This window comes from Aphis gossypii, chromosome 3 (genome assembly GCF_020184175.1).
Source record: "Aphis gossypii isolate Hap1 chromosome 3, ASM2018417v2, whole genome shotgun sequence".
In the NCBI taxonomy this organism is placed as follows: Eukaryota; Metazoa; Arthropoda; class Insecta; order Hemiptera; family Aphididae; genus Aphis; species Aphis gossypii.
The window spans coordinates 55,090,592-55,117,930 of record NC_065532.1 but is presented as its reverse complement, the minus strand read 5'-3'; the positions used below and the strand labels follow the sequence as shown (position 1 = coordinate 55,117,930).

At 28.7% G+C, this 27,339-nt stretch overlaps 2 protein-coding genes and 3 pseudogenes across 2 annotated transcripts in view; 3 read left to right on the top strand and 2 right to left on the bottom strand.

Moving 5' to 3' along the window:
• Window positions 1-221: 221 nt before the first annotated feature.
• On the bottom strand, window positions 222-3,488 carry LOC126551340 (uncharacterized; annotated as a pseudogene).
• A 1,270-nt stretch (window positions 3,489-4,758) lies between these two features.
• Window positions 4,759-6,905, bottom strand: LOC114126568 (uncharacterized; annotated as a pseudogene).
• Window positions 6,906-14,427: 7,522 nt separating this feature from the next.
• LOC126551106 (E3 SUMO-protein ligase KIAA1586-like) lies at window positions 14,428-15,480 on the top strand. Its single transcript, XM_050203880.1, has one exon. It carries the CDS (start codon window positions 14,428-14,430, stop codon window positions 15,478-15,480), a length of 1,053 nt encoding a protein of 350 aa, XP_050059837.1.
• Window positions 15,481-16,062: 582 nt separating this feature from the next.
• LOC126551338 (uncharacterized) lies at window positions 16,063-16,628 on the top strand (annotated as a pseudogene).
• Window positions 16,629-23,819: 7,191 nt separating this feature from the next.
• The window catches only part of LOC114133111 (uncharacterized), a 5,676-nt gene continuing 2,156 nt past the window's right edge, over window positions 23,820-27,339 (top strand). Inside the window, exons 1-9 of the mRNA XM_050203879.1 lie at window positions 23,820-23,983; window positions 24,068-24,243; window positions 25,692-25,892; window positions 25,973-26,169; window positions 26,244-26,383; window positions 26,444-26,743; window positions 26,806-26,880; window positions 26,943-27,017; window positions 27,201-27,336. Coding sequence (XP_050059836.1) covers window positions 23,863-23,983; window positions 24,068-24,243; window positions 25,692-25,892; window positions 25,973-26,169; window positions 26,244-26,383; window positions 26,444-26,743; window positions 26,806-26,880; window positions 26,943-27,017; window positions 27,201-27,336 — 1,421 coding nt within the window. The 5' untranslated portion in view covers window positions 23,820-23,862. The remainder of the gene's footprint in view (window positions 23,984-24,067; window positions 24,244-25,691; window positions 25,893-25,972; window positions 26,170-26,243; window positions 26,384-26,443; window positions 26,744-26,805; window positions 26,881-26,942; window positions 27,018-27,200; window positions 27,337-27,339) is intronic.

Sequence of the window (27,339 nt, the reverse complement as noted above, 5' to 3'; positions counted from 1 at the left end):
TATTAACATTAAATAGGTTTATTATCATTTACCTACTATTCAGCTAACAAATTATTTCTGTTCAGAATTGTTTTTTTTATTATTGATAAGGTGTACTCGTTGACTCCTACTATACAGCAGTGACTTGTATTATAATTCCAAAGAAAAAATAAAATTAAAATAGTGTACAAAGTGTATATTTTGTATGAATAATATAAAACACTTTGTAGACAATTCTTTATAATACATATATTAATAACAAAATTAACTCAAATTAGAAATAAGGTCTTTATTTTTTCTTTGTTTATTTTCTTCACGTGCTTTAGCATTGGCCATATAAATTTTCAATGGTTTAGATATGTCTATATCTGGACAGCAGTTATACTTTCTGATGCTCCTAACTGTACCTAAAGAAATAGTGATTTAAATTTATTATGTAAATAATAGCACATTATTATTAATTCTTACTAAATATGAGCGAACATGAATTTAGAACCGAAAAGACTCTTTTATGTTTTTGGCCATGATATGAAAATTGTGAAAGTAAGTTATTGTGAAAAATCTTTGATGTTATTTGCCTAGTAGTTTCAGCTATAGTTAATCTTTCATATCTTGATAGTTCATTTATCTAAAATTTAAATTTTAAATGTATTAGAATTTATCATTAACTTCATATCATTTAAATATAGATTAAAATTAAAAATATATTTTTACCACTTTCTTTCTAAACAATTTATCAGATAATTTTTCTTCAAATAACTCCAAATTTTCAATTGTTGTAAGAGGTAAATCCCAAGATGACTCGTCAGACAAATCATTATTTTCATGTACTGCAGAACTTGTATTAACAATAGTATCATTAAGTCTTTGATCCATAGTATCCATTTTCTTAGCTAATTCTCTAATTTCAAATCTTAAATTACTGGTTGTGCGTATGAGTTGATGAACAGTATCTGTAAAAATATAACAATAATAAATAATATTTATATTTTATATAGATATAGTGCACATTTCTTTACCAATAAGACCAGCAATTTGATTTGATTCTTGATGCTGTTTTTTAGTTTTGTTACTATTTTGATCAGTTTCTGAAAAATTGTTTTATATATATTTATATAGTTTAATCATAATTTATCATTCTAAATGTTAAAAGTTAAAAATAAATTTAAAAAACAACTATATTTAATACAAAAATATCAAAATACATGTTGTAACTTGGAAACCACAAAAAAAGTTTAAAATAAATGAATAAATTATATACACCTGAATTAGTATTTTAAAGCATTAAAAACATATTACTATACTTTGCTTACTGTATTTTAATCCAAGATTAGTACTTGGGGTCTTTAGTGGTGACAACAATGTAGATTGTGAGAGTTGAACGGATACTTTAGTGTTGTTATCATCATAAGTCTGGTGCGGTTTTGATGCATTGCCAGTGATTGAAAAACCTATAATAAAATGGTTAGGTACTCGTATATAAAATAAAAAACATGTAAATAAAAAAATAATGACCATTACATTTTTTTAATGAAGGAGTTGATGAATATAAAGTATCTTTTTTTAAATCATTGGCTGTAAATGGTGTATGGTCAAAATCAAGTTTTTTTCTACTTGATAAAAAATCAGTTTCCTCATTGTTTACTGTAGTAACCTTCCATTTCCCAGAAGGAGAAATCAACACTGAATTACAGCTATCAAATATATTTGAATGGGTATTGTCGCTTGTCTCGTTGGCTAAAATAAAATTAAAAATACTTAAGATATATTTAATTTTTTTTTAATTTTAAATATATTTCAGCATATACATTACAATATTAATATTCAAAAATACAATTTAAGTTATTCAAATATTATGATATAAATTAAATATTTAGTTTAACTTAAATACAAGGGTTATACAAATTAGTAAATTTAAAAATACCTATAGATATTAATAATAATACAAATCTATAAAAAATTATGTCAGAATATATTATGTTTAACGATTCTAAAATGTTCTATGATTGGTATGAATAAAATCATTAAAATATTTTATAACTACACTTGGGAGAGATAAATTAAAAAATTAACTACTTATAATAATTAAGAATATAAAATTAATTAATTAAAAAATATTCATACTTATATTATATGCCTGTTGAGAACTTGGAATATTATCTTTATCATAGTTATCATCTTCAATAGTTTTTTTGTGATTAATGTCCACTAAAATATAATATACAAAATAGAATAAATAATTATCTATATTATAAATGCAAGCACCATTATGTCTTATGTAGATATCAGAGCAAATATAATAGCTCTTACAATAACAAACTTATTATAGTAAAATTAAAAACAACAAACTGGCTCTGAAATAAATTTAACTAAGTCTAAAGTAATATAATAAATAATTAGTTTATTAAGGGCATTCGATGCCGTGATGTTCTGTTTTTGTCTAACGTGCACGCGTGACAGGATTTTAGACGGATCTTTTGCCAATCATATCAATTGATCCAATGAAGCAATAAGAATTCTAAAAACAGATTTGAATTTGTCATTGAGTCTACTTGAAATTAACTGTTTCAGATTTTTGACTTTTTGATTTTAACTTCTCCAAAAATTGAAATACGGCAATTTTTAATTACTTTTTTTAAACATAATTTTTTTAGAAATTTGGAGGAAAATATCAAAAATGTGAGAAAGTCGATTCTAAATACACTAAACGACAAATTTAAATCTGTTTTCAGAATTTTTATCGCTTCATTAGATCAATTGGTATGATTGGCAAAGGATCCGTCTAAAATCCTATGTCACTCGTGCATTAGACAACAACAGAAAATTACGGTATCGAATCCCCTTAACATAGTGTACTATATTTTCAACAGTTTATCTAGACAGTAGACATAATGAGACATTGGGTAGTAAAAACATTACCCTTAAAAATTAATAATGGGTCAATTCACTCAATATTTTAGGTTGTACCTAACGTTTTCTCTTTTAATATAAAGATATCTAGTATAAATTTACCATCATTATTTTGAAACACAGGAGGATCTTTAAGAACAAACTGTGAAGAATTTCCATATTTTGAATCATTCTTTTTTTTTGGTTTTACTGTTAAGACTCTTCATCTGATAGTCACACTCTGATTCATCATCTGATGATATATGTTTTTGATGACGCTTGCGCCGAGTAGACTTATCAAAATCATAAGATGAAAGTTCTGAAGTCTCTTCAGCACGAATTAGTCTTGATCGTGCTACTTGTAGACTTTCTAAAAATGTATTTAAGTAATGAATAAATTATATACAATATTATACATAAAATAGAAATAAATATTTACCAATATCTTTAGATAGAGCTCTAGCTTTATAATAATTAAATTCAATATCATTAGGATTTGTGCGTTGGTTTACATTTTTTTTAACATTTTTTTTGGGCTAAGCACAAAGCCCATTTTTAAACCAAAATGCCGGGACAATTTCGACACAGTCCTCTTCAATAAAACACACAATAGTCCACATAATTATTGAAATATATACAAATCTGAAAATTGAAATAAATTGGTCAATGACAATATTTTAAATTAACATTAAGATATAGGTAATAATAGTAAAGTTTACCTTAAATACTATAATATACTGCTATATACACTTTACATTATTTTTTTCTAATTAATTTAGTGAATGAATTATTGGGAGAGCAATTTTTTTACCATCCCACTCAATCACCATAACTTTGTTTTTAATATTATCAAATGACCAGTATGAATAAGAAGATGATAAATCATTAATTTCATATATATTGAATACCGCTGAACTTATAGGACTATCATATAAAGCATTTTTAGTTTTAAATTCTTTACCAATAATAATAATGTCATTATCAGTTCCATGTACAGTTACTATATTATAAGCTTTAACAACATCAAATGTTTTGGTTAAAAAAAATGAATCAACAATTTTATCAATTTTAATTGTTATATTTGTTAGGTATAACTTTTTATATTGCAACCCATTCATATTTTGTAATAAAGGCCCATTTGTATGTATACTTTTAAGGTATGGATATTGTTTTTTAGTTTTTGAAATATTTCCTTGAATTTGATTTTTTTCATTAAAACGTTTAACAATTTGTTGCAGTGGTTTGTCATGCTTACGTACCATTTTTTTTAAGCTCTTTAAATAGTTTTCGAAAGGAAAAGCACTAATATTATCTAATGATCCAAAATGTTCATAATCATCACTAATATGTAGGAGTCCGTGAACATTATAAGACATAAAATGTCTACCATAAATAATTTCAAAATTTTGAACAAAATAATTTAATAAGTTACGGGCATATTCTACATAATTTTCCATATTATCACTTAACAAAATTGTCATAGATATATTTAGTGTCATAAAATGTTTATAACAATTTGTATAAAGGTACTTTTTAAAAATAATCTGACCAGTGTATATTAACAGTTGTCGTAATTCAGTGGCTTTAAACCTTTTTAACTCATTAATTCCTCTTGGTTTACGAGAAAATTCACATGGTATATATGATCTTAAATTCAAAAGAGATGATGACAACTGTTTTGATACTGAACTTTGAAGTCTAACATTTATGGACCATTATTGATCCATAAATGGAGCAGCTTACGCATAAGACCAAGACAAGTGAGCAGCGTTGCCAACCTCAAAAATTGAATATATCGTATAGTAGTTCTAAAATTATCGTATTTAACATGTTTTTGATAAATAAATATCGTACAATCAAAGAAAAAAATCATCAGTCAACAAACTTGTTTTATTGGTCATTAAGGTCGTTTTGACTAGCTTAAAAATTATGAAACTCAACATTTAAATATTTAAATTTGTAAAATAAATAAATCCACTCATATTTTTGTCACCTTGACTTGTAAAAAATATTGTAAACTAACATCTTAATTTTACATAAAAGTATAACAAAAAAAAGTATTTAGTGATTTATATAAATATAAGAAATAATGTTGACTCAAAGGTCCAACAAATATAAATAGTTATAAAATGTTCAAGTATAATATACAAATTAAGTGGCATAATTATGAAAAATTAAGGTATAATAAAATGTATGCCTTAAATGGCTTTTTATAATAAATATAACAATAAAATAATAAATAATAAAAATGAATAATATAACCATATGGTACAACCACCGCTAACACACTGAAAAGATTTGCAATAACAATATAATAACAAAATATACTTTTACTACCGTTATATTGACATTAATATAAATAGTAGAATACAATTTGTATGAGTAAAGATATGATAAAAAAATAGTAATAATGAAAATTATCAACAATTTTGAAACATTCCAAAAATTGTTTCAACATTTTCATTATTACTATTTTTGTATAATATATCTTTACTCATACAATTTAACATATCATTTGTTGGTTGAAATTTAATACAATTTCCAGTATTAGAACTGCTTAAATGTTGTTTTGTGTGCAAAGCTCCATTGATTGTATCAATATTTAAACGATTTCTAACTTTAGTTTTCATACAATTCACAGCAGAAAAAACTCTTTCACAATCTGCATTTGAGTGCGGAAGACTTAAAACATCTAATGCAAATTTAGAAAGTTCTGAAAAATTATTTATTTTTTTGCCAACTAGAACCCTGTTGAAATTTAAAATGTAACTATATTATAAATTATAAAAACTATAATCGAAGATTTTACTAATTCTTACCAAAAGGTATCTATATTGATTTTTTTGGTACCAGAATCAATTGACATGTTCAAAAGGTCATCTGTAATTATTGTCATAGCAATAGGTAATTTCCTCCATTGATCATCAATAATTTGCATATGTGTTCTATTTGTGAGAGACACTATTCTTGGGAGCACATTGATTAGTGGTAACAACGAAGGGGTGGGTGTTTTCTCTAAAGGTATGCGATATTGCATTATCTGGTTTTAAAATATAAAGTTTAGATAAAACTGGGTCTTCCATGTTATATCTTTTTTTAATTTCTGTGGCAGCTATTTGAAAAAACTCTCTACACCTAAAATTTAAACACAATTGTTTTTATTTAGTTATTAATGATTTTAAATACAATTTTTACCGTTTATAAAAATCATTTTTTCGAATAGGGTCTTTGCATATGTCTGGGTGATCAATATGATTGGCAACTTGAATACCCAAATACAAGTTTGAGTTTATAATTTGATGCTCTTCACTATTAGGATTTATAACGTTCAATGGAGTTTGTAGAACATAACTTCGCTTTAAAAAACAGAGCAATATTTCCGTATAAAGTGCAGTGATTTTTTCATGCAACTCATGTATTACAACTTGTCTTGTTTGAAAGTAAGCATTAAACCTGTACAAATGCAATTAAAAGTTTATATAAAAATTAATGAAATTTACAAACAAGTATTAGTACCTGGTGAATAGTGGAAGAGCCCAACTTAGAAAATAGTAACCAAGTTTTATAAACATATCATTTAATCCATGATATATATGTTCAGTTGCTATCAATCTTTGACTCAAATAGGTATCTGTAAAATAGAGTTTTAAGCCATCCCACTGCTCAAGAATACGGTCAACAACAGCACTTAGAGAAAGCCATCTAGTCTGCGAAGGGTGAAGTATTTTATGTGGCTCAAGATTCAAAAAATATTGAAATTCTTTCAATTCGCTTTGTCGTTTAGAACTACTTTTCAGAAAATTATAAATATTACGAGCCAAATCTTCTAGTGCACGTGGTAATTTTTTACAAGCTTCACTGACGCACAAATGAGCTGAATGGCAAACGCACTTCATAATAACAATCCCTAAACACGAGGTTTAATATTGATCATTAACTATAGTACTATACACTAAATTAGTACACAATAAATTAATACAATTACCTGGGCAAGATTCACGTAAACGAGATGCTACCGAATTTTTTTCACCCATCATCACATTACACCCGTCCGAACCAAATCCTATTACATTACTTAATGGAATATTGTGAATATTAAAAGTTTTCATTAAGCCTTTGTATAAATTTTCAGCATTTGCTGAGTGAGGATTTGATTTATCAAAAACGTTGTGTAGTTCCCAAAATGTACTCACTATTTTTCGGGAATCTTCATCAAAAAACCTAATGCAAGTAATTGTCTTAGAAAAAATTAATTGAAATTAAATTGAAATTGTGAAATATTACCTGACTACTATACATGATGTTTTAATTGAACCAATATCAGTCGATTCATCCGTCATAATACTGAACATGCATTTTTTTTAGTTTTTTAGCCAATTCTACTTTTTGTGTAGCACCAATAACATTTTTAACGATTGCAGTAGTTTTAGTACGTTTCATATTTAATCCTTGAACAGTTTCTGAGTCATCAAATGTTTCTTTTAATAAATCAATCAAATGATCACTCGTTAAAAATGAAATATTGTGTTCTGCGAAAAAGGCAGCCAGTTTAATTTCAGCTATAGAAATCTTTTTTTTTTTTTGTATGGTTGTTTCTGTTTCAGTTGCTGGTATTGTAAAACTAGACATTAATGTTTGTCGTCTACTTTTAATACCCATCAGTAATTGAGAATGTTTTTTTCCATTTTGATGAGTCCTTAATACAGATATTTCCGTAACCATAGGTGCCTTACAAAATTTGCAAAATGCTTTGTACTCGTCTTAAGGAACAGGTTTTATACAACATTATATATTATATTTTATATAACATAGTTTTAGTAATAATATGGAATAGTACAAATTTTCTGGTTGCGTTTTAACTTTGAAAACATAATGACTGATGACGTACCCTCTTTTTCTTTTCTTCAGATATTTAATAACTTTTTGATTCTTATGATTATACTGTTCTATTTCATAAATTTCTATATTCTCAGACTTGGGTTTTTTGGCTTCAAGGTCGTACCATTCTGCAAACTCGTATAAGCATAAGTTTTCTAACTCTCTGGGACGATTGGGATACACATCATCAATAAATGAGCTAAAAAATAGTTGGTCTGAATCGTCCTCAAGTTCTTTGACTTTATTTATCGGTAGTACTCTTCGATTCCTGACCATAAAGACATCTAACCATTTTATGGTCGTATCATTGTCAGTACCATACAAAGAATTCATAAGGCACACATCTGCAGCTTCCATAGCTCCACATTCTCGATTATAAAGCGATCGCATTGCAAAATTCCACAGTGAACTTCAGAGACTTTTATTGGTGTTAGCGCGTTCCATCAAATTCTCCTCCAGACCTTTCTCACTCTTTAACATGTACTTCAAAATGTAAGTTACTAATGCCGTCAATTTATCTCCGACGAATTGTATGTCCATATTACCATTCCATAATAACATAAAAATGGGCACATAATCATTAATATTCACTTCACATTCCTTACGTGGAAGATCATATAATCTCGATTTAGTTTTCAATTTTTGCCTACCAACTATAGAAGTTTGAACTTTTCTTAAAACGAATTCTTTAGTCACGGGTCGGCCAAATCCAAAACGGCAGACTTTCATAACACCATTAACGGTTTTTTTATTACGAAGACAATAATTGTTGTGTTTATGCATCTGAAATGCAGTTATTCTTTCGTAAAGTTCATTGGCGGTTTTTTTATCTGGAAGTGCACAGGAAACTACTCTCATAATGAACCTAGCTATTTCTTCTTCTGACGATAATCCAATTATTGGTGCATCATTTACCCACAAAACCATATGGAAGTGATCCATCCCTCTTTGTTGGTATTCACGTCTCCAAAAATGATGAAGACATGGTCCACCCAATGGATGGTCGCAAGAATAAATGGCTTCTAAAATGGCTTTGAATCGGTCATCCATAAATCTTGCTACAGAAACTGGATCCAATGCTATTAATTCATTAGCAGTCAATTTTGAAGTGTCTAGGTCCGAATTAACATCTCGTAGAAACTGTATGAGTTCTGCATCTTGCCGATCTCCAGGACTGAATGTCAGAAACCAAGTGGCTGGACCATATTCTTTGATCATAGCATTTAAGTCACACATTGGTTTTTTCCAATATTCCTTTGTATTTCTGATCCTGTTAAACACATTGTTTAATTTTTTATTCCCGCGATCTAATTCTCCATTTTCAACTTGCCGTAGATACAATTCTTTCGTAAATTTTTCTTTCGAATTTGTTATATTCATGACGTGATAAACTCCGCCACTAACCTGACGCATTACGCAATCATTTGACAAACTAAACAAATATGATATATTCCTACGATATCTCGGATGTTTCGATAACAGTCTAGCCTTAATGTAATCACAGTTCCGTATTGGTTTAGATCTTGTTTCATGTAATCCGTATTTACCGGTTGGAAAAATGTCCGGAAATGTGAGCAAATCTAGTATTTTTTTAAACCACGCTAATGGATCAGCGTGTACCTTGACTTGCTGGTATAATTTTGTTGCAGTTTCATTTGTTCGACTGGATTGTATATTTGTATTGGATAAATCGTGAACTGGTCGTACATCGGATGCGACGGAGATACACATGTGAGAATTGCATTGTGATCTCCACCTTGTAAATCTATTTTTTTAGAAGTCAAATTATTATTTTCTGGTCCTTTAGGCAATGCTTCTACTGACGGTTCAGTAACTCCTGAACTCGCACTCTCTGATTCCTCAGTCATGTCTTGATACTCCGTTTGAGGCAAATGTTCTAGAATATTTAAAATTCCATCGGCGGATTCTGGCAGTTCTATGGCCGCATATAAAGAATTATTTTGTTTGTACCAAAGTAAAGCTTTCCATACCTTGTTGACATCAGCCAAACTTTGCCACACATATTTTGAACTATTAGGAATTGACCTGACAATTATGTACAGTTCATGGTTTTTATTAATAACGTCAGTGTCCTTACATAACTTCTTTACCGTCTCTTCAAGTGGCAACGGCAAGTGATAAGATGTGCCACAAACCTTTTTCATTTGGCCTTTGAAAGGTAAATTCTTATTCATGACGGTCTTTGTGGAAGTTATTTTCTGAAAACATTTTGCTCTCTGAACCAATAACTTTTCATACTGATTCAAACAACTTATTTCAATGGGTATTGGAACACTGAACATGTTATTAAGAATACAAACTGGTGGCATATTGTTGTCTTTGATGTATTTGTAACAATAAATATTAACCCACTTACGTTTTTTTTCAGGTACAAATTTTAGTAGTTCTATCCAATAAATTGTATTCCTGATTTTTTCTTCGTATTTATTAAGATCGTGCACATCGCGTTGATGACACAATTTTTCACAAGAACAGCATGGATATATAGGCAAATCCATTGAACGTTTCTTAAATATTCTTATTGTTTTCCTAAAGTTAGTTTTCAATTTGCTTTGGTCTACATTTGAGGACGTTGCCTTAGTGCTATATGACTGAGATTTTTCTCGCATGTCTGTAGCCAAATCTGTCAGAAATTTAATACTTGTATGTTTCAATGTCAAGTCAATGTTGGTAAGATGATTGTATAATCGCCTCACCTCATACATTTGTCGTTTCATATTTCGAATCTCTGGAAAATGGCTTGCCAATTTGAACAGGGGAATTATTCTTGCTCCACATTTAAAAAGCCCTGTATAGCATTCACGCGTATGCCCATTCTTGTCCAGGTGTCGAACTTCAGCAGTACATTTGAAAAAATCATCCAAACAATCTGGCAATTGCTTGAACGTGCACTCACGAATCAATAGATAAAAATTTTCTAAATCATTAGCAATGAAAGGATCATATTTTTTATCATAACATAAATTATTACATTGCCATTTCTTTTGTAAAACACTTATCTTATTTTGCTGGGCATCGGTTTCCTGTTCATTTAAATTACCTCTAATGTTTTTGTCAATATTGTTTTTCGGATCGTCTGCTAGATTGTTTTCAACGTACATATTTTTATTTTCTGTTATACAAGTGTCAAAAATCATATTTTGGTCTTGATTGTAAAGATGTGATTGATTGGAGACTGGTTTTTCTTTTTCGAATCCGATTTCACTAAAAAATGGTAGGTTGTTGTGTGTATGCATAGATTTTCCGCATAGGGCATCTACATAACAGATTATGTTGGTTTTGTGTGTTAGTTGACATCTTTGCAATGCAACACTAACAATTTTCTTGCATTTCTTAAAGGTATATTGTATCTTATTAATGCTTTGCTTTTTATCCTCAAACACCCATTTGATTATCCATTCAGCTTCCAACCTATTATCAACTGCGTCGTTAGAATTATCAAACTGATCATTCAATATCACCCACACTTCTTGTATATATTTTTCTTGTTGCAAAAGCATCGCCTGTTTATCATAATAAACCATCGTTTTCTTATGTTTCTTCGTTTTGTCAAGTAAAAATTCAAAATAATCATCATCATCACTTACGACCTCATCCTCGTGTGCAAGTTCCTCATCTGACAATCTATCAAAAATGTTTTCATTTCTGTTACTACCTGCTGGATCTACTCGTATGTTTTCTTTGATTTTATAGGATAGCAATGGTTTCTTTCCAAAAGCAAAGTGTTTTCTGCGTCCTTGTAGGTCGACGGAAAATTTTCCAAGCTATTACAGCGCAGAATCTTCATAAAAGTTTCTCTAAGCTTTTTTCTGTCATAGGTTATAAATGCAGGATCATAACCAAATATGCGACTTATAAAGAATGCAACAGAGTATATACCGCAATCATTATAATTCCCCTGGTGCTGGACAGTAGGAAAAGTAATGCATTCAGTTTCTGCCGGAAACAAATCATCATGGGTCGAAAAAATGGAAGGATGCAAAGATTTAATGAATTTTCTCTGTTCAATATCCAAGTCCATGCCGTGCAATGAATCGTAAACATATGTATATATTATCAAAATCGTAGTAATAACAAATTCAGTGTAATGATCCATTCAAAATTTGAATGTGTGTATCCGACTGTGGTACAGATATATTTTCATATGCTCGTGAACAAGCCGCCACCGCAGGATCTTGCGGGCTATAAAATGTGAATTCACTAACTAAATAATTGAAATACTCTATATGATCACTATCCACCCAGCTGTCGTTATCTATATCGTTATAAGTATAACTGGGCGGAACAGTAATCTGCTTGAAGAAAAATGGAAAATGTTTTAAAGTTTGACATTTTATCATTGTATCCAAATGAGATTTTATTAACTTTTGGTCATATATTATTTTTTGGGGCTTAAATTTCCAAAAGAGACTGGTTGCAATTGCAATGCAATGAAGATATGTTGGGACTGATGAGCTGTTTTCCATGTGTTCAATAATAATTCATTTATTGGCATTTATATGGTATGGAAACAAATACCTCAAAATTTCGATACTCTTATCGTAGGTTGATGACTGAGTAGATGATAATGGATCATATATGATAATGGACTGAAAATTATAATATACTCATATCCAGTGCTCAATCAGACCTTCATTTGTAAGAGGAATAATTTCAATATGGGGTTTGGTTTCATCTAATGGCTGTAAGTTTGTCATATTGGGTTGTAATAGTTGCCGAGTTGTGCAAAACTCGTAATTTAGGGCATCTTTGACCAGGTCTTTGAAGGAAAAAATGTATTGCAATGCATCGCATCGTTCACTATTATTATTTGAAGTTAAACTTTCCAATTTTCTAGCCTTAGTTTCAGATTTTTCCTTCGCGTATTTATCTTTTTTTTTTTCATTCAAAAGATCTTTATTTTTATCCCAATGTCTAGCTTGTCTCGATTTATTATTGTCTATCGCTTTGTCTCTAGCATATTTTTCTCTTCTCTTTTGATTCACAAGATCTTTATTTGTATCCCAGTATTTTGTCTGTTTCGATTTGTACTTATTGTGTACCTGTTCATTAGTTTGCTCGCATGCTGTACGAGTTATGCATGGAAAAGGTGTGATTATCTCACTTAAAAATATCTTTACAAGGTGTTCTCTCAATTTTTCTATTGACTCATAAATAGTATGTTCCGGATTTAGGCCAAAGTATAGAGATACTGCATTTGCAATAGCATAAATTCCGCAGTCAACAGAACCTGGTGTTTGACAATGGATATTGGGATATTGAACAACACCACCTTTCAAAAAATAACTAGGAAATAGTTTATGCAACACTTTATCATAATTTATGTGGCCAGTTTTTATTGTAGCCGAATCATATATGAAAATATTTTGCGTGTCATAATAGCTACAAACCCAATGTCCCATTCCACTTATATTTATGTAACTCAAAGGTTTGAATAGTATTTGGATATGTTTCTGGTTGGAATTAAGTGCTACCATGTCCACCATTGCTTCAGGAACTTGTAATTCATTATTAGAACAAAAAAATCCATAATTAAAATTTTTTTGAAGCAAATATTGGAAGAACATTATATGATTTCCATGAAGAGCTGTATTCTGGGTTTGAATCTGCTCTATGAGTTGTTCTTTTGAATAAATCCAGTCCATATCAGTGAAAAGAGTAATACTAAATTGTTTTATTTCAAATGTATGAAATAAGTATATAATCTAGAACTAATAATATAGAATAATATAATATATTAATATGTACTAATACAATACTCAAGACAATAATACTATAATATAAAACTGTATATTCGAAATTCGAATAATTTAATAGTGATAATAAGTGATATTGCCCTCGGCGCTCTCACGGCTCGAGCGTAGCGAATGAGCTCCGAGCAGTACGCTCTGATAAAGACAACGCGAGCGCGGAAGCAATAAATTAATAATATCAATATTAATAATAATATTGTCAACCTCCCCCCTCACTCTTCTTCACCGGACACTGAATTGATCACGACCAGTTTGCTTTAATTACCTAAAAAGGTGGTATAGTACATATTATATAATACTCTCAGCCACACAAGTACTCAAAGCCGAAATTAAAGTTAGTACACAACGTGTGAACAACTGAGACAGATCCAGTAGTGTTCCCATAGGGTATACTACATATACGCCGTATACTCTCAAGCTTTTTCTAAAATATCATGGTTATACTACGTATACTCTCAAACAAACCATACAAAAAGAAAAAATAAGTAATTTTTTTTAAAGTATAGTATGTTTTTACTTATCCGTCGCGCAACGCTCAATAACGACAGTAACAATGGTCAGTTTACCAATATGTTAACAAATAATCGTTATCGGTGGTATTCCCCGTAATCGTTGTCGTCGTCGTCAGTCTGCGACGATAATAATCAAAAATAACAAAATATTACTTAGTATGAATTATTATATTATATTATATTATATTACAGTATATTACACTGTGTAATATTAAGTTTTTACACATAGACGTCAGTCATCGTTCTTACGTTCGTCAGTGATATGCATCAGCCATTAATCCGATTTGTTTTATTTTTTGTTGTATACTTGTATGAGAACATTGCAAATAAATTACTATTGTCTTTTACATATTTTAATCTAGGTCATTTTTTTATTGTGATTTCTTGTTGTGATAATGAGTTCAAATTTGAAACGTGGCCCCATTGATAATTTCTTTTCCCCCAGACAAAAAAAAAATAATTCTAATGTTGATATTGCTGTAGCTGGTCCATGCAACGAGGAAAATAATGATATCGAAGATAATGATGATCGCGTGGTTGGATGTGATCCAAACATTACGGAAGTACATAAAAGTTGGCCTATGTTATGGACTAATGAACAAGTAACTGAATTTAAAAATAAAAATCCGTGGATAGATTGTAAAGATGGGAAATTAGGGTGTAGTACTTGCATACAGGTAAAAAATAGTATTCAGTTACAAAAATCCATTACTGATGGTAAACTTCGAATGTCACGTGAATGGATGGACTTTGAAATAATGGCTGCTGGAAGTAATCGTACGAATCAGCTATCTTCTTTAAGAAGTAAAATTAAACAGCATTCGGAAAGTAAATCTCATTTATTAGCTGAGAACGTCTTAAAGAAAAGCTCTGAACAGGCTTTGGATAGAATGTTTGAACATATGGGCGAAACTGTGATTAACAGTAATATGAGAATTTTTCAAACTGCATATTGCTTAGCGAAGCATCATCGCCCCTTTCTACAGTTTGAAGAACTTATTAAACTGCAGAAAATTAATGGATTATACATGGGATCTTCCTTGCACAGTCGAATAACTGCCACTCGAATAATTAACGTAATCGCAAAAGAGATGCGAAAACGGCTAATCACACGTCTTATAGAGTCAAACTCAAAATTCTCTATAATGATTTACGAATCGACTACACTGAGCACAAAGTGCACACTTATTTTATATATTTTATCAAACTTTGATTCAGAGACTCCTATTGTAGTATTTCTTGATTTAATTGAGCTAGATGGGCAAGACGCTGTAAATATTGAGAAAGCCTTGTGGTTGAGCTTAGAAAAAAATGGAATTTCTAAGTCTTTTGCATTGAAGAATTGGATTGCATTTGCAAGTGATGGAGCTAGTGTAATGACAGGCACGAAATCTGGAGTAGCTGCTAAACTTTGTGAGAAGATACCACGACTATTTACGTGGCATTAATTATGTCATCGCCTTGAACTTTCAGTACATGATGTTATAAAAGATGTGCAAGGTGTTTCTCGTTTTCAAAGTTTAATGGATAAACTTTACTCTTATTATCACCAAAGTCCTAAAAATTCTAGGGCCTTAGATGAAGCTTGTTTAGAGGTTGGAATTGAAATGAAAAAAATTGGTCGTATTTTAAACGTGCGTTGGTCTGCCAGTAGTTTTCGTACGATAAAAGCCATATGGGAAAACTATCCAGGTATACATAAGCACGTGAGTCAAACTCTTGAAACTGGCCTAAAAAAAAAATTAGAATCTTCTTCTTTCCTTGAGGAGCTTGGACTCTTCTATGACGTCCTTTTCGAACTCGGGATGCTGTCTTGTATACTTCAATCATGGAAAACAACATTAATGCGCGCTCAATCAGAAATGTGTAGAACAATTAGAATTCTAGAAAGCCTAAAGACAGAACCTGGTGAAAAAGAAAAAAAAATCATAGAAGCTTGTCAAAATAAAATTCATAAAGGCATAAATATTACAATCACAAAGTCTGGAGGAATCAATAGATTGCAATTCTTGCAAAATATAGTCGATAGAATGCGTCAGCGGTTATTCAATGACCCTAAAAATACAACAATATTACAAGATCTTAAGGTAAGGAATATTGAAAAATATAATCTAATTAATATTTATTTCTGTACGCAAACATCTAAATTGCATTTTTTTCATACTGTAGGGTATTGGAGAAGTATTTAAAATAGAAACCGATGATAATAGAGGAGAAGAAGAAGTTAAAAGAGTGTCACACAGATTTGGTCTATCTGAATTTGAAAGTTTAGTAAACTTTCGTTCACGAAATGCGTCTTCTGATCTTATAAAAACACTAAACATACTTCCAACAACAACTTCCGAATGTGAACGAGGATTTTCTGATATGAATCTCACCATAACTGATCTTAGAACTCGTTTAACGATTGAAAATGTGTCAGATTTAATTTTTATCTCCATCAATGGCCCCCCAGTTGAAGACTTCAATCCACGACCATACGTAAAAATTTGGCTGACCACAGATCAGCAGATTCAGCTCCACGTGGTAAAGAACAAAAAAAAACGTCGACGAAGATGAGTTGAGAAAACAATTTTTTGTCAATTTATTTAAATAATTCATTTTTGTAATTTTGTTTTGATAAGTTAAAAATATAATAGTAATTTTTTTGATTTGATTTTATTAATTAAACCCCTCCACTCTTTTATCGGATAAAATAATGAAATACCTATATTTTGGCGTTCTTCGGTATAGTATACTCTTATAAAAAATGATGGGAACATCACTGGACAGATCCACATATGGTCGACCGTCTGTACGCTTATTGTTGTTATTGTAATAATAATAATGTAATATTAATATAATATATCGGACGGACAATATGGTTATACGCCTATAACACTACACACAACCTGCAACACAGAGGGCAGCGAGCAAATGAAAGATGAAACTAGACACTAGACAACTAGACGTCTAGACAGTGTAAGTTGTAATTGTGATAGGAGTAGGAAGCGCGTATGTTATACTGCCGCGCCGCCGCGCAACCAAGGTCACGCACTCACGCATGCGCTCATTGTCACAACTCAACGCGGTATTGCAAAAGCGAAAAACTAGTAAATTCGACCGTTCTCCATATACGTTGAGTGTAAAAATCAAAAAATCGTCCGTTTTCCTGTATATATATCTCTCTGTTCACTCTGTGCTACGACTCCGGGCCGCCGTAAAGCACAGAACACTCTTTAGCGAGATCTATCGATATATATATATTAAATCGTGGACAATACTATATAATAATACGTAGTTAATAGACATTGCACTCATTGCGCAGTATTTACTGTAGTTGTCACTGTAGTCGTAGTACTATATACTACTATTAATTATTATACTAGTATATAAAATAAAACATACTGTGGCAGTCAATTAAAATTTTAATGAAAACCCATTTAAAATTATTGTTTTTTAAGGTTACATAAGTACATTTTATTCAAAGCGTACTGTTTACGGCAATGGTCCGTTTGGCGTTTTGAAAAAAAAAGGAACTAAGCAGCTTTTAAAATAAAACATTTATCTCTAATGTAAAATATAAACAACAAAATAAAATTATGAAAAATACTAAACGGTGTGATAATATGTATGTCAAAGTAATAATGTAAAAATATTGAAAATTATATTAAAAAAATATCAAAAGAATATAATAATAATAATAATAATAATATATTCATTACATATATAATATAATAAATATTATTATATTATTGAGTATATATTATTTATATTTATGTTAATATTTATTAATAGTATAATAATAATATTATTATAATATATATTAATATTTACATATTTTTCCAATATTGAATAGGCATTTTAGTAATAAAAGCTCGCTGTAAACTGTAAAGTATTATGTATAGTAAATAGTAATTACGTTTTAGTAATTATATACCTGTTAATAAACACAAAAAACTAATGTACAATTTAAACATAATATTTTTATTGAATTATACAATTTATTTAATTATACACTATGCAGTAGTCTCTATAATAATAATTGCAGAAATCAATCATTAATCATATGTTTTTAAACTAATATTAAAAATATATTTTAGAAAATGTATGTATTTCATAATTAATAGATATTTTTAAAATATAAATTTAAATTGTTTTTAAGATAAAATATTTCAAAATACATTTAATATATTTAAAAAATATTTTATAAAAAATATCATTATTAAAATAATTAAAAACCTTTTAAACACATTTTACAAAAAATATTTTTATGATTATGATTAAAGTATATTTTAAAAATATCGTCATATTCAAAATGCTATGTGGGTATGTAATTGTCCGATTACTTGATAGTAATAATTACTATTATGTTTTAATTCGATCGTCCCTGAGTTTATTCATTGACCAATTTTGGAACTATAAATTATAATTTATAATTTATCTTATACGTTATAAGTTATAACTTACAAATCATGACGTAAATATAAAATAGTTATTTAAATTTTAAATAATATATATATATATATATTATATTATATAATATATACGACTATACGAGTACATAATATTATTATAAACATTTGTTTATTCATTTATTTTTTATTATAATATTTTAATTATTAATTTTATATAAAAATATGGGGTTTATTAAATTGAACTTTTTATAATACTTACAAGTTTATTATTTATAGCTATGCCAGGACTTTCTGATTGACGAGCCATATAAGGGCACTTTATCTCAACTATGGCATTATCTCCAACTAAACCATCTGTAAAATTAACAACCAAATACAAAACTGAATAAAAAAATTAAATTATATAAAACCTATATAAAATTATTAATATTTACCCGCCCTGTGTGCAAAGAGAAGATATTGAAGTCTATGGGATGACCGTTTTAAGTCTCAAATGTGACAACACATTGTAACATCTATGTTCTGGTTAATGGATGTATTATTAAAAAAAATTAAATAGCGATATCTATAAAACATCGGGGCACAATAGTGTATGAGAAATCACTACGTAATGTAACATAGAAGTTACAATAGTGATTAAAACATTAATATGGGTAAAACAATGATATTTTTAATCTATAAATAGATAGCTATGTCTCATAGTCATCACAATGTGCCTACTTCAAAATATATTAATAATATAAAATAACATGTATAATATCGTAAATATATATAATAGATATATATATATAATATATATATTATAATACCATCTTCATAACGCGTGTACTGTTTATACGATTATTGTTTAGTTTATTGTTCTATATTTTTTCCCGCGTATAAAATATTATTTAATCGTCCACGTCGTTTTTACATGTGTTACCGTCATTACTCATTTATTAAAATTTGTTAAATTTTACTATTTGTACTGCTAAAGTGGTAATCGTGACCAACACCAAACACCTTGCTGTATATTGTTAAATATGTCTTTAAAACAGGTAATTATTTTATGATTAAAACAAGTAATTTTATTTAATGTTAAGCTGGTGATCTACTACCAATGTAATGATCATTTTTTACCAGTTAATTAAGTAGGTATTTATAATAATATGTGCTGAAGATATTAATGTGTTTATACAATTTTGTCCAACTAAAAATAATTTAAATACCTATAATCTATATATTACCTATACCTTATATTAACATTTATGATACTTACTTATTATATAGTTATCAATAATTTAACTTCTCTAATATATTGTAATTAACTATGTTAAGTGTTGGACATTGTTACTTGTGTAATGTGTATAAGTTTCTATTAGGTGCCTACTGCTGAAATTAAAAAAAAATAATGAAGTATAATTTGTTTATTTATTATTATGGTATACTTTTGTATAATTTTTTAAATATGAGTTCTTTAGTAGGCATCTTATAGAAAGTTAATGTATAGGTATGTTAATATCTATTAAATATTAAATTAGGTATCATTTTAATACTCATGTATAGGAGATTTTAATTTTAGTTTACATAGAAAATAGAAAATTTGTTAGGTGACATAATGGGAGCGCGTATAAACCTGGAATTTAAATACTTGGAATGTACAAACCTGGAATGTACAAATCTGGAATGCACAAATCTGGAATGCACAAATCTGGAATGTACAAATCAGGAACTCCAAATTTAAAAACCTGGAATGTACAAATCTGGAATGCACAAATCTGGAATGCACAAATCTGGAATGTACAAATCAGGAACTCCAAATTTAAAAACCTGGAATGTACAAATCTGGAATGCACAATCTGGAATTTACTAAACAACAGGTATATTTTAAATTAGATCTCAAATAATGAAGAGTTGTAGGAAAAAGAATAATAGACACCTAGATGGCTAGATAATAATAATGATGAATGTGATCCAAGTGCATTGTTAATTTCAAAATCATCAAAGTGTAAAAAGAAAGGTATCACAAGTTTTTCATTGAATTGAATTTTTTTTTTTCCAGAGTTCACCATTAATATAATTGTATACTTAGTTTTATTTGAGCAGATATAATCTAAAAATGCATCCAAAATACCAGGTAATTCAAAAGAATTTTTTTAGTTGTAATTCTGATGGAAAATTACACCCTTTATTTTGTGAGTGTCTATAGTATCTATATTATTATATTAATAATATTCTGAACTTGATTATATCATGTGATAATACTCAATAGGAAGTAAATAATAATAAACAATAACTTTATTTTGTTAATAAAACTACAGTGAATAGTACATTAGTACAGTTTTCAATTAATATAAATATACTGACATTTCCCCAATAGGAATTAAGAATAGCTTGTGTTAGACCAAAGTGAGTTTAAAATCTAATAAACAAAAATTAAAAAGACAAAAAAAAATTAAAATAAAATAACAGCAATATTGAATTTATAAATAAATGAAAACATTAATTAATATAAATGTACTAACTTGTAAACAGATAAGTAAAAAAAACAGGTAAAAATAAAATAAGACAATATAAAAACTTAAATATTATTAATTATTAATGCATAATTATTATTAGGAGATAAAGATAGTATGTAATTAATTGATTGTTTTTTATTTGAAGATTTAACCTGACTTAAATTAGTTAAATTGAGATTATATTTCCTGCATACAGCATTTTCAACATGTAGTTTTACATTTTTTTTTTTTTTAATAATAATAATAACTTTATTTCAGAAACACAATTTAAATATTAAATATAATATTTTTTCTGACCCAATAAGCTTATAATAAGTATAACTTGTATTAGGTTGGGTGAGTCTTTATAATAATATAATGTATTAATAAATATATATAATGAATAACAGGTGAGTAAATGTAACATTTTACTATTTAATCTAAAGCTTTAATGTCCTAAGACAGTTCCTTGAGGTACAGAGTGTTTAAAAATCAGAGGTCTGCTATGCACATTATTAATTTTAACGGTTTGAGTTCTGTTATTTATGTAAGATTCAAAAAGATTATTGGCTAGCTGATCCTCTTCTTCCAGCGTTCTCAAGTTTTTTTTAAAAGCAACGAGTGGTTAACGGTATTCGGTCTTCGTTATTATTCAATTATTGTTGATTATTATTTATTATTAATATCATAGGCACAATTTCAGTTTTTGACCTGGAGGGGCTTTACATATTTAAATGAAACGAACCCTCTGTGGAGGCTCTGCCTCCCAGACCCCATGTTAAAATGCCTTTAAATATATTACTTCATACTTCATTTTAATATTATATAACATAATATAAAATTTTTCACGCCCGCTTTCCTACCTACGTTTAATTTAGGTACATATAACATTTTATAATTATGCATCTACCTATTACTAAAATGAAAAATACGTATTGACACTAAAACAATTAGAAACAAGTGAAACAACATTTAGGTGAGGTACCTACTTAAATATAATATTATATTATAATTGTAACTTGTAACCGTCGATTCGAAATTAGAAATTTATAAAAAAAAAACAATTAACAATATCATAGAAAATATATAGAATAGGTAGTGATAATGGGTTTGTGCCTTGTGGACTTGATAGTTGAAATGAATCTAAAAATGTTGATTATCCAGCTATGTGAACGTCATCTATGATTTATTGAACTTTAAAAACAATTATATTTTTACATACGTTTGTTCGTATACGGTAATTATGCAGTATGCTAGCATCATACAACAGCCTATGCCTGTAGCTTATTTAGAAGTAGTTACCTATTCATATAACGACATCAATATTAAATCTTTTTAAGTGTGTTAAACATGAGCAAGTGCTTATATAATTGATGAACTTTAAATTTCAATCATCACATTTAAGTAATGATGTATACGTCTCGAAAATGCTTATAATTAAATGTATTTTGTTATAATACTATAATACGACATGTCTTAAAATCCACTAATGCTGTACAATAGATATAGACGTATACTAATTAGTAAATGACAATTGTATATTATAATATTAGGTATGTACTCTATTCAGAACTATTGTGGTCGTCCGTTTGTGTATGAGATTAATCCTACATAGGAGAACGAGAAATTAGAAAATTTATAGTTTTTCGGTAGAGAATTTTATGGAGATTCCATTTAAATGGTCGGTGTAATGAATTTCCCAGTAGTTAAATAGATAGTTTTCAAAAATCATAAAAAAAAACCAAAAATCCATACAAAATTTGCCTTATCAAATAAAATCATTGATTTTTAATATGATAACGAATTATTAATTATTAATTAGTTTTTATTGTTCTTATGAACTTTATCGTTGTACCACTGTTAAACTTGTCCATTCAGTCCATTCGGTCATTCAGTTCAGTCAATTAGACTCTCCCCGTATTAATACGTACTTATTCATTATTGAACATATTGAAACCACTAGAGTGCGCCAACAACGCTGGCACATGTCTTACAACGGCGAGTACTATTTATTTTTAAATTTTAAAACCCCAACTATTATAATACTGTAAATATTACAATGATAACGCGTTTATAATTAATATTACCAATATTATTAACAGTAAAATTAATACTGAAGTACATCGATTTATCACATTTGTGGACTATTGTATTATTTTTTTGTGTACGACTATTGTATTAGTTTTTACGTATTACAAAGTGCGCGAGTGGTGATTTTGATTTTTTTTTAAAAGTGAAATTGAAATGGATCATTGTGGCTACTTCTACTTGAAAAACGGTTCAAACGAAAATACTACGTAAGTTAACACATTGACGGACGGTAACGGTTATATAAAACATGCCTTAATAAATCAATGTTTTAGTTCTGCCATAGCACTATAGCAGCAGTGTCTCTTTTTGGTTGGTTTTTAGAGTAGATACCGCTATAGCAGTACTTTTTAAAGACTCCTAATTTTAATTTTAATATTTTTAATAATAATTCTCATTTTACTGTAGGTAGGTACAAATAAAAATAATAAAAATATAAAATTCAATTTTAACAAATCTTTTTATAGTTATTATAAATGCAAAGAATCTTCCAAGTATTTATGTCGAGGCTCCATCAAAATCATAGGAAAAAGGAGAATTAGGATTGTTAAGCAACATAATCATTTACCAGATGCAAATGCTGTTGCTATGTCCGACTTCAAAAAAAAATTAAAATTACGGAGTGTTAATGAAACTACTGCTTTGATTAACATTTACGAAGAAGAAGCTAGAGAGTAAGTTAAATACAGTATTAAATAATAAAAATTACATTTATTTTTGCAGTATAAAATAAACATTTTTTTACAATATTTTTTTTGTTTTTCTAATTAATTACTTTATGTACCTAGGTACATTTTAACTAATTTATATTGTTATTAGAAAACCGGAATTAGCTGCTACTTATGCATGGAAAACGGCAGAGAGTTCAATGCGAATGTCTAGGAAACGATCCCTTCCCAAAGTGCCAGAAACCCTTCAAGCACTAGGCAACCAATTTAATGCTGGGTTATTACAAAGATTTGAAGCTTGTGGTGAATTCATATATAAAGGTTTATACAATTATCCATAAATAAATTTTGTATTATTTGTATAAATTTTAATTTTTGTTTCTTTAAAAATAATTTAAATTATAGGTTGTGTAGAAGATACTTTGGGAAATCATTGTATAGTTTTAGCTTCCCAAGTATTAATTAACCGCACAATGGAAATGGAAGTCACAGAAATTCATGTGGACGCGACATTCAAAGTGGTCCCATCCACACCGCATTGTTACCAGCTGTTAGTTATACATGCCATGGTAGATAAACATGTGAGTTATGATTACTATTAGGTATTAATTAATATCCATTTTTATTAGGTACTTAAACTCTGTAAACTATTTTTGATTTAATTTATGCCAGGTGCCAGTGGAGACTAAGACATTTTTCTTTCAGGTGTAGCAAGATTAGTTTTACCTGCCTACTCACCCACCTATCAAGAGTTATTAAATATTTTTCTTTAAATATTCTACTCTCCTTATTCCCAATCTGTAGCGAGTAGCTACCGTTACACCAAATAAAATGATCGGGCCTCTTCCCAAAATAAAAACAATATTGTGCTAGTTAAAATAGATATTATGAACAAAATACCCATTAATTGAAGAGAATAGTAGGTGAATAAAAAAAATGATTACATAGTATTATATACTGAAATGTGGTGATTAAACTGGAATGATTTTTCATTATTTTGTGAGGTTGATTTTGACTGGAAATTATTCCCATACCGTTATCTGTGTCAGATTTTTCTGTATCTTCTTGAGATCTGTCAGAAAGTTTAGAACTTGAACCTAATTCACTTTTTCTGTGAAATACAGTTGGTAATATTTTCCATTTTTCTAGTACTTAAATACTCTAAATACTTGCAAAATTCTAAATTCTCTCTTCTAGCTGTTTCAGGTACAACAAACTTTTCAAATATTATTCTAAAAGCATCAAATGCGACTTTTGGAAGACTTTCTGGTTTTTTTCAACCGCATTGAATATTTTTGATAAAAGCCCAATATCTTTAAGCAACCCTAAATTAATGTAATGTCTTAATGATCATTAAATTATTAGATTCATCATGTTATTCAAAAACATTAGAAATCAATTATATATTATTTAATTGTTGTAAGTAGTTGTTTACCTAATAACATAAGGGTACATATTTTACTATTTAATTATAATAGTAAGTTATTCTTTTAAAACTGAAATTAAATATACACAAAATAAATCTAACATGACTAATTTAATTTAAATTATTATTGTTATTGGATATTTAAACATTTTTTAATAAACTTTAGGTAGGTATACATTTTATGTCTGTAAAATTTATTGATTGTATAGTTTTCATTTTTGTTCTTATAGAACAAGTGAAAAAATATGTAATATAAAATATTTTAGTACATAAGTTATTAATTCCCAGGTATTATAAATACTATATATAGGTAGATATTCAGTATAATATATACTAATAAATTAGAAGTTTTAATAATAGTATAATATTCTGTACTTACTAGTTACTACTTAATACAGTAATACCTATAACCTACTGTGATATAAATTGATTCCATTCTATTAATAAAGTACATAATATATCTAATAATTACTCAGGCATGGATAGTGGATACCCACCCCCTACAAAATCTTCAAAGGTATTGTGGTCACTACACCTAGTACATGGGTCGGGCGCCACGGCCAGGTACAAAAAACTTTGTCCTGACATTATTTTGTTTTTCAGAGTATACCTTTAGTGTATGTTTTGATGGAGAGAAAAACTACACAGTCATATGATGTAGCTCTTCAATTCATCAAACATAATTTACTACCAGACTTTAGGCCAACTGTTATTGTGACAGATTTTGAAACCGCTTTAAGGGAAATGCTTATAAGGCATTTTCCAACTGCAACTGCTCATGGTTGCTGGTTCCATATCAACCAAGTAAGTATCATTTATTACACTTTGTGTTTGTAAAGAATGTTTAAAATTTAATCACATTATAATACAATATATACTTATAGGCAGTATGGCGAAAGATGAAAAAGCTTGGATACTTACAATTAGTAAATAACAATGAATTAGCTTTAAAAACACTCAAAATGCTCATGGTTCTACCGTTACTTCCTGCTCGAAGAATTGAGGAAGGCTTTATTGACATTAAACAATATGCGATTGTTCATCATGTTAATTTACGCAGATTATTTAATTATTATGAACGGTATTACATTTATCAAAATTACTAAATTGTAAAATCAGCATCTACTTTTATAAATATCAAAATTATATTTTTAGATTTTGGTTGCGCAAAATAGGTGCTCCATTGATATCAGTGTACAAAAAAAAATTTAGGACCAACAACAACGTTGAGTCCTTCCATAATAAATTAAGGCAAACATTTCAGACTTCTCACCCAAATATTTGGGCATTTTTAAGTAATGTATATTAGTAATGAATACTTGTTTTACATTCTATTTATATTTTTTTTATTTTAGGTAACATTTGCAAACTTAATGACTTATATTTAATAAAAATCAATCAACTTGATAATGGTTTGGCTATCTCGCGTAATACGCGTTCAAAATATGTGGCCAACGATTTACGCATTAAAACTGCAAGTAGACAACTTCGCCAAGGCTTGATAACCATAAGAATGTTTCTGTTAAAATGCTCCTATAGTGTAGCCAGTTATGAGGAGAGGATGCGTGCAATGGTATTAATGCAAAATATTAATGAAGAAAATGCACCTAATGGTCAGGGTGAACAAAACGATGAAGAACGTGTCTTTGAATATGGTATGTATAATAACTCATGAAAAAAATCACGTTACATTATTTATGACTGTGTTGGATTTCAGATGAATTTGTTGCAAATGTTATGTCACCAGAAGGTCAGGGTGAACAAAACGATGAAGAACGTGTCTTTGAATATGGTATGTATAATAACTCATGAAAAAAATCACGTTACATTATTTATGACTGTGTTGGATTTCAGATGAATTTGTTGCAAATGTTATGTCACCAGAAGGTCAGGGTGAACAAAACGATGAAGAACGTGTCTTTGAAGATGGTATGTATAATAACTCATGAAAAAATTCACGTTACATTATTGATGACTGTGTTGGATTTCAGATGAATCAGTTGTAGTTAATTATTGTAATGTTATTTTGTTTTTTTCTGAGTAACAAATTAGTAAATTCTCAAATCTAATGCGTCTTAAATCTTAAATCTTATGCTATAATATTTTTTCTAGATGAAAATGATTTTATTATCCCAGAGGATAGAGAAATGAATATTTGGCAACAATTATTTATGAATGATTCTGATGAAGATGTACATGATATACCATTTGTACAAGTACCTCAGAACTTGGGGGAACTTTATCCACCGCA

Coding starts and splice junctions, on each gene's coding strand:
- LOC126551106 (XM_050203880.1), top strand. CDS start 14,428: ATGAGTTCAAATTTGAAACGTGGCCCCATTGATAATTTCTTTTCCCCC.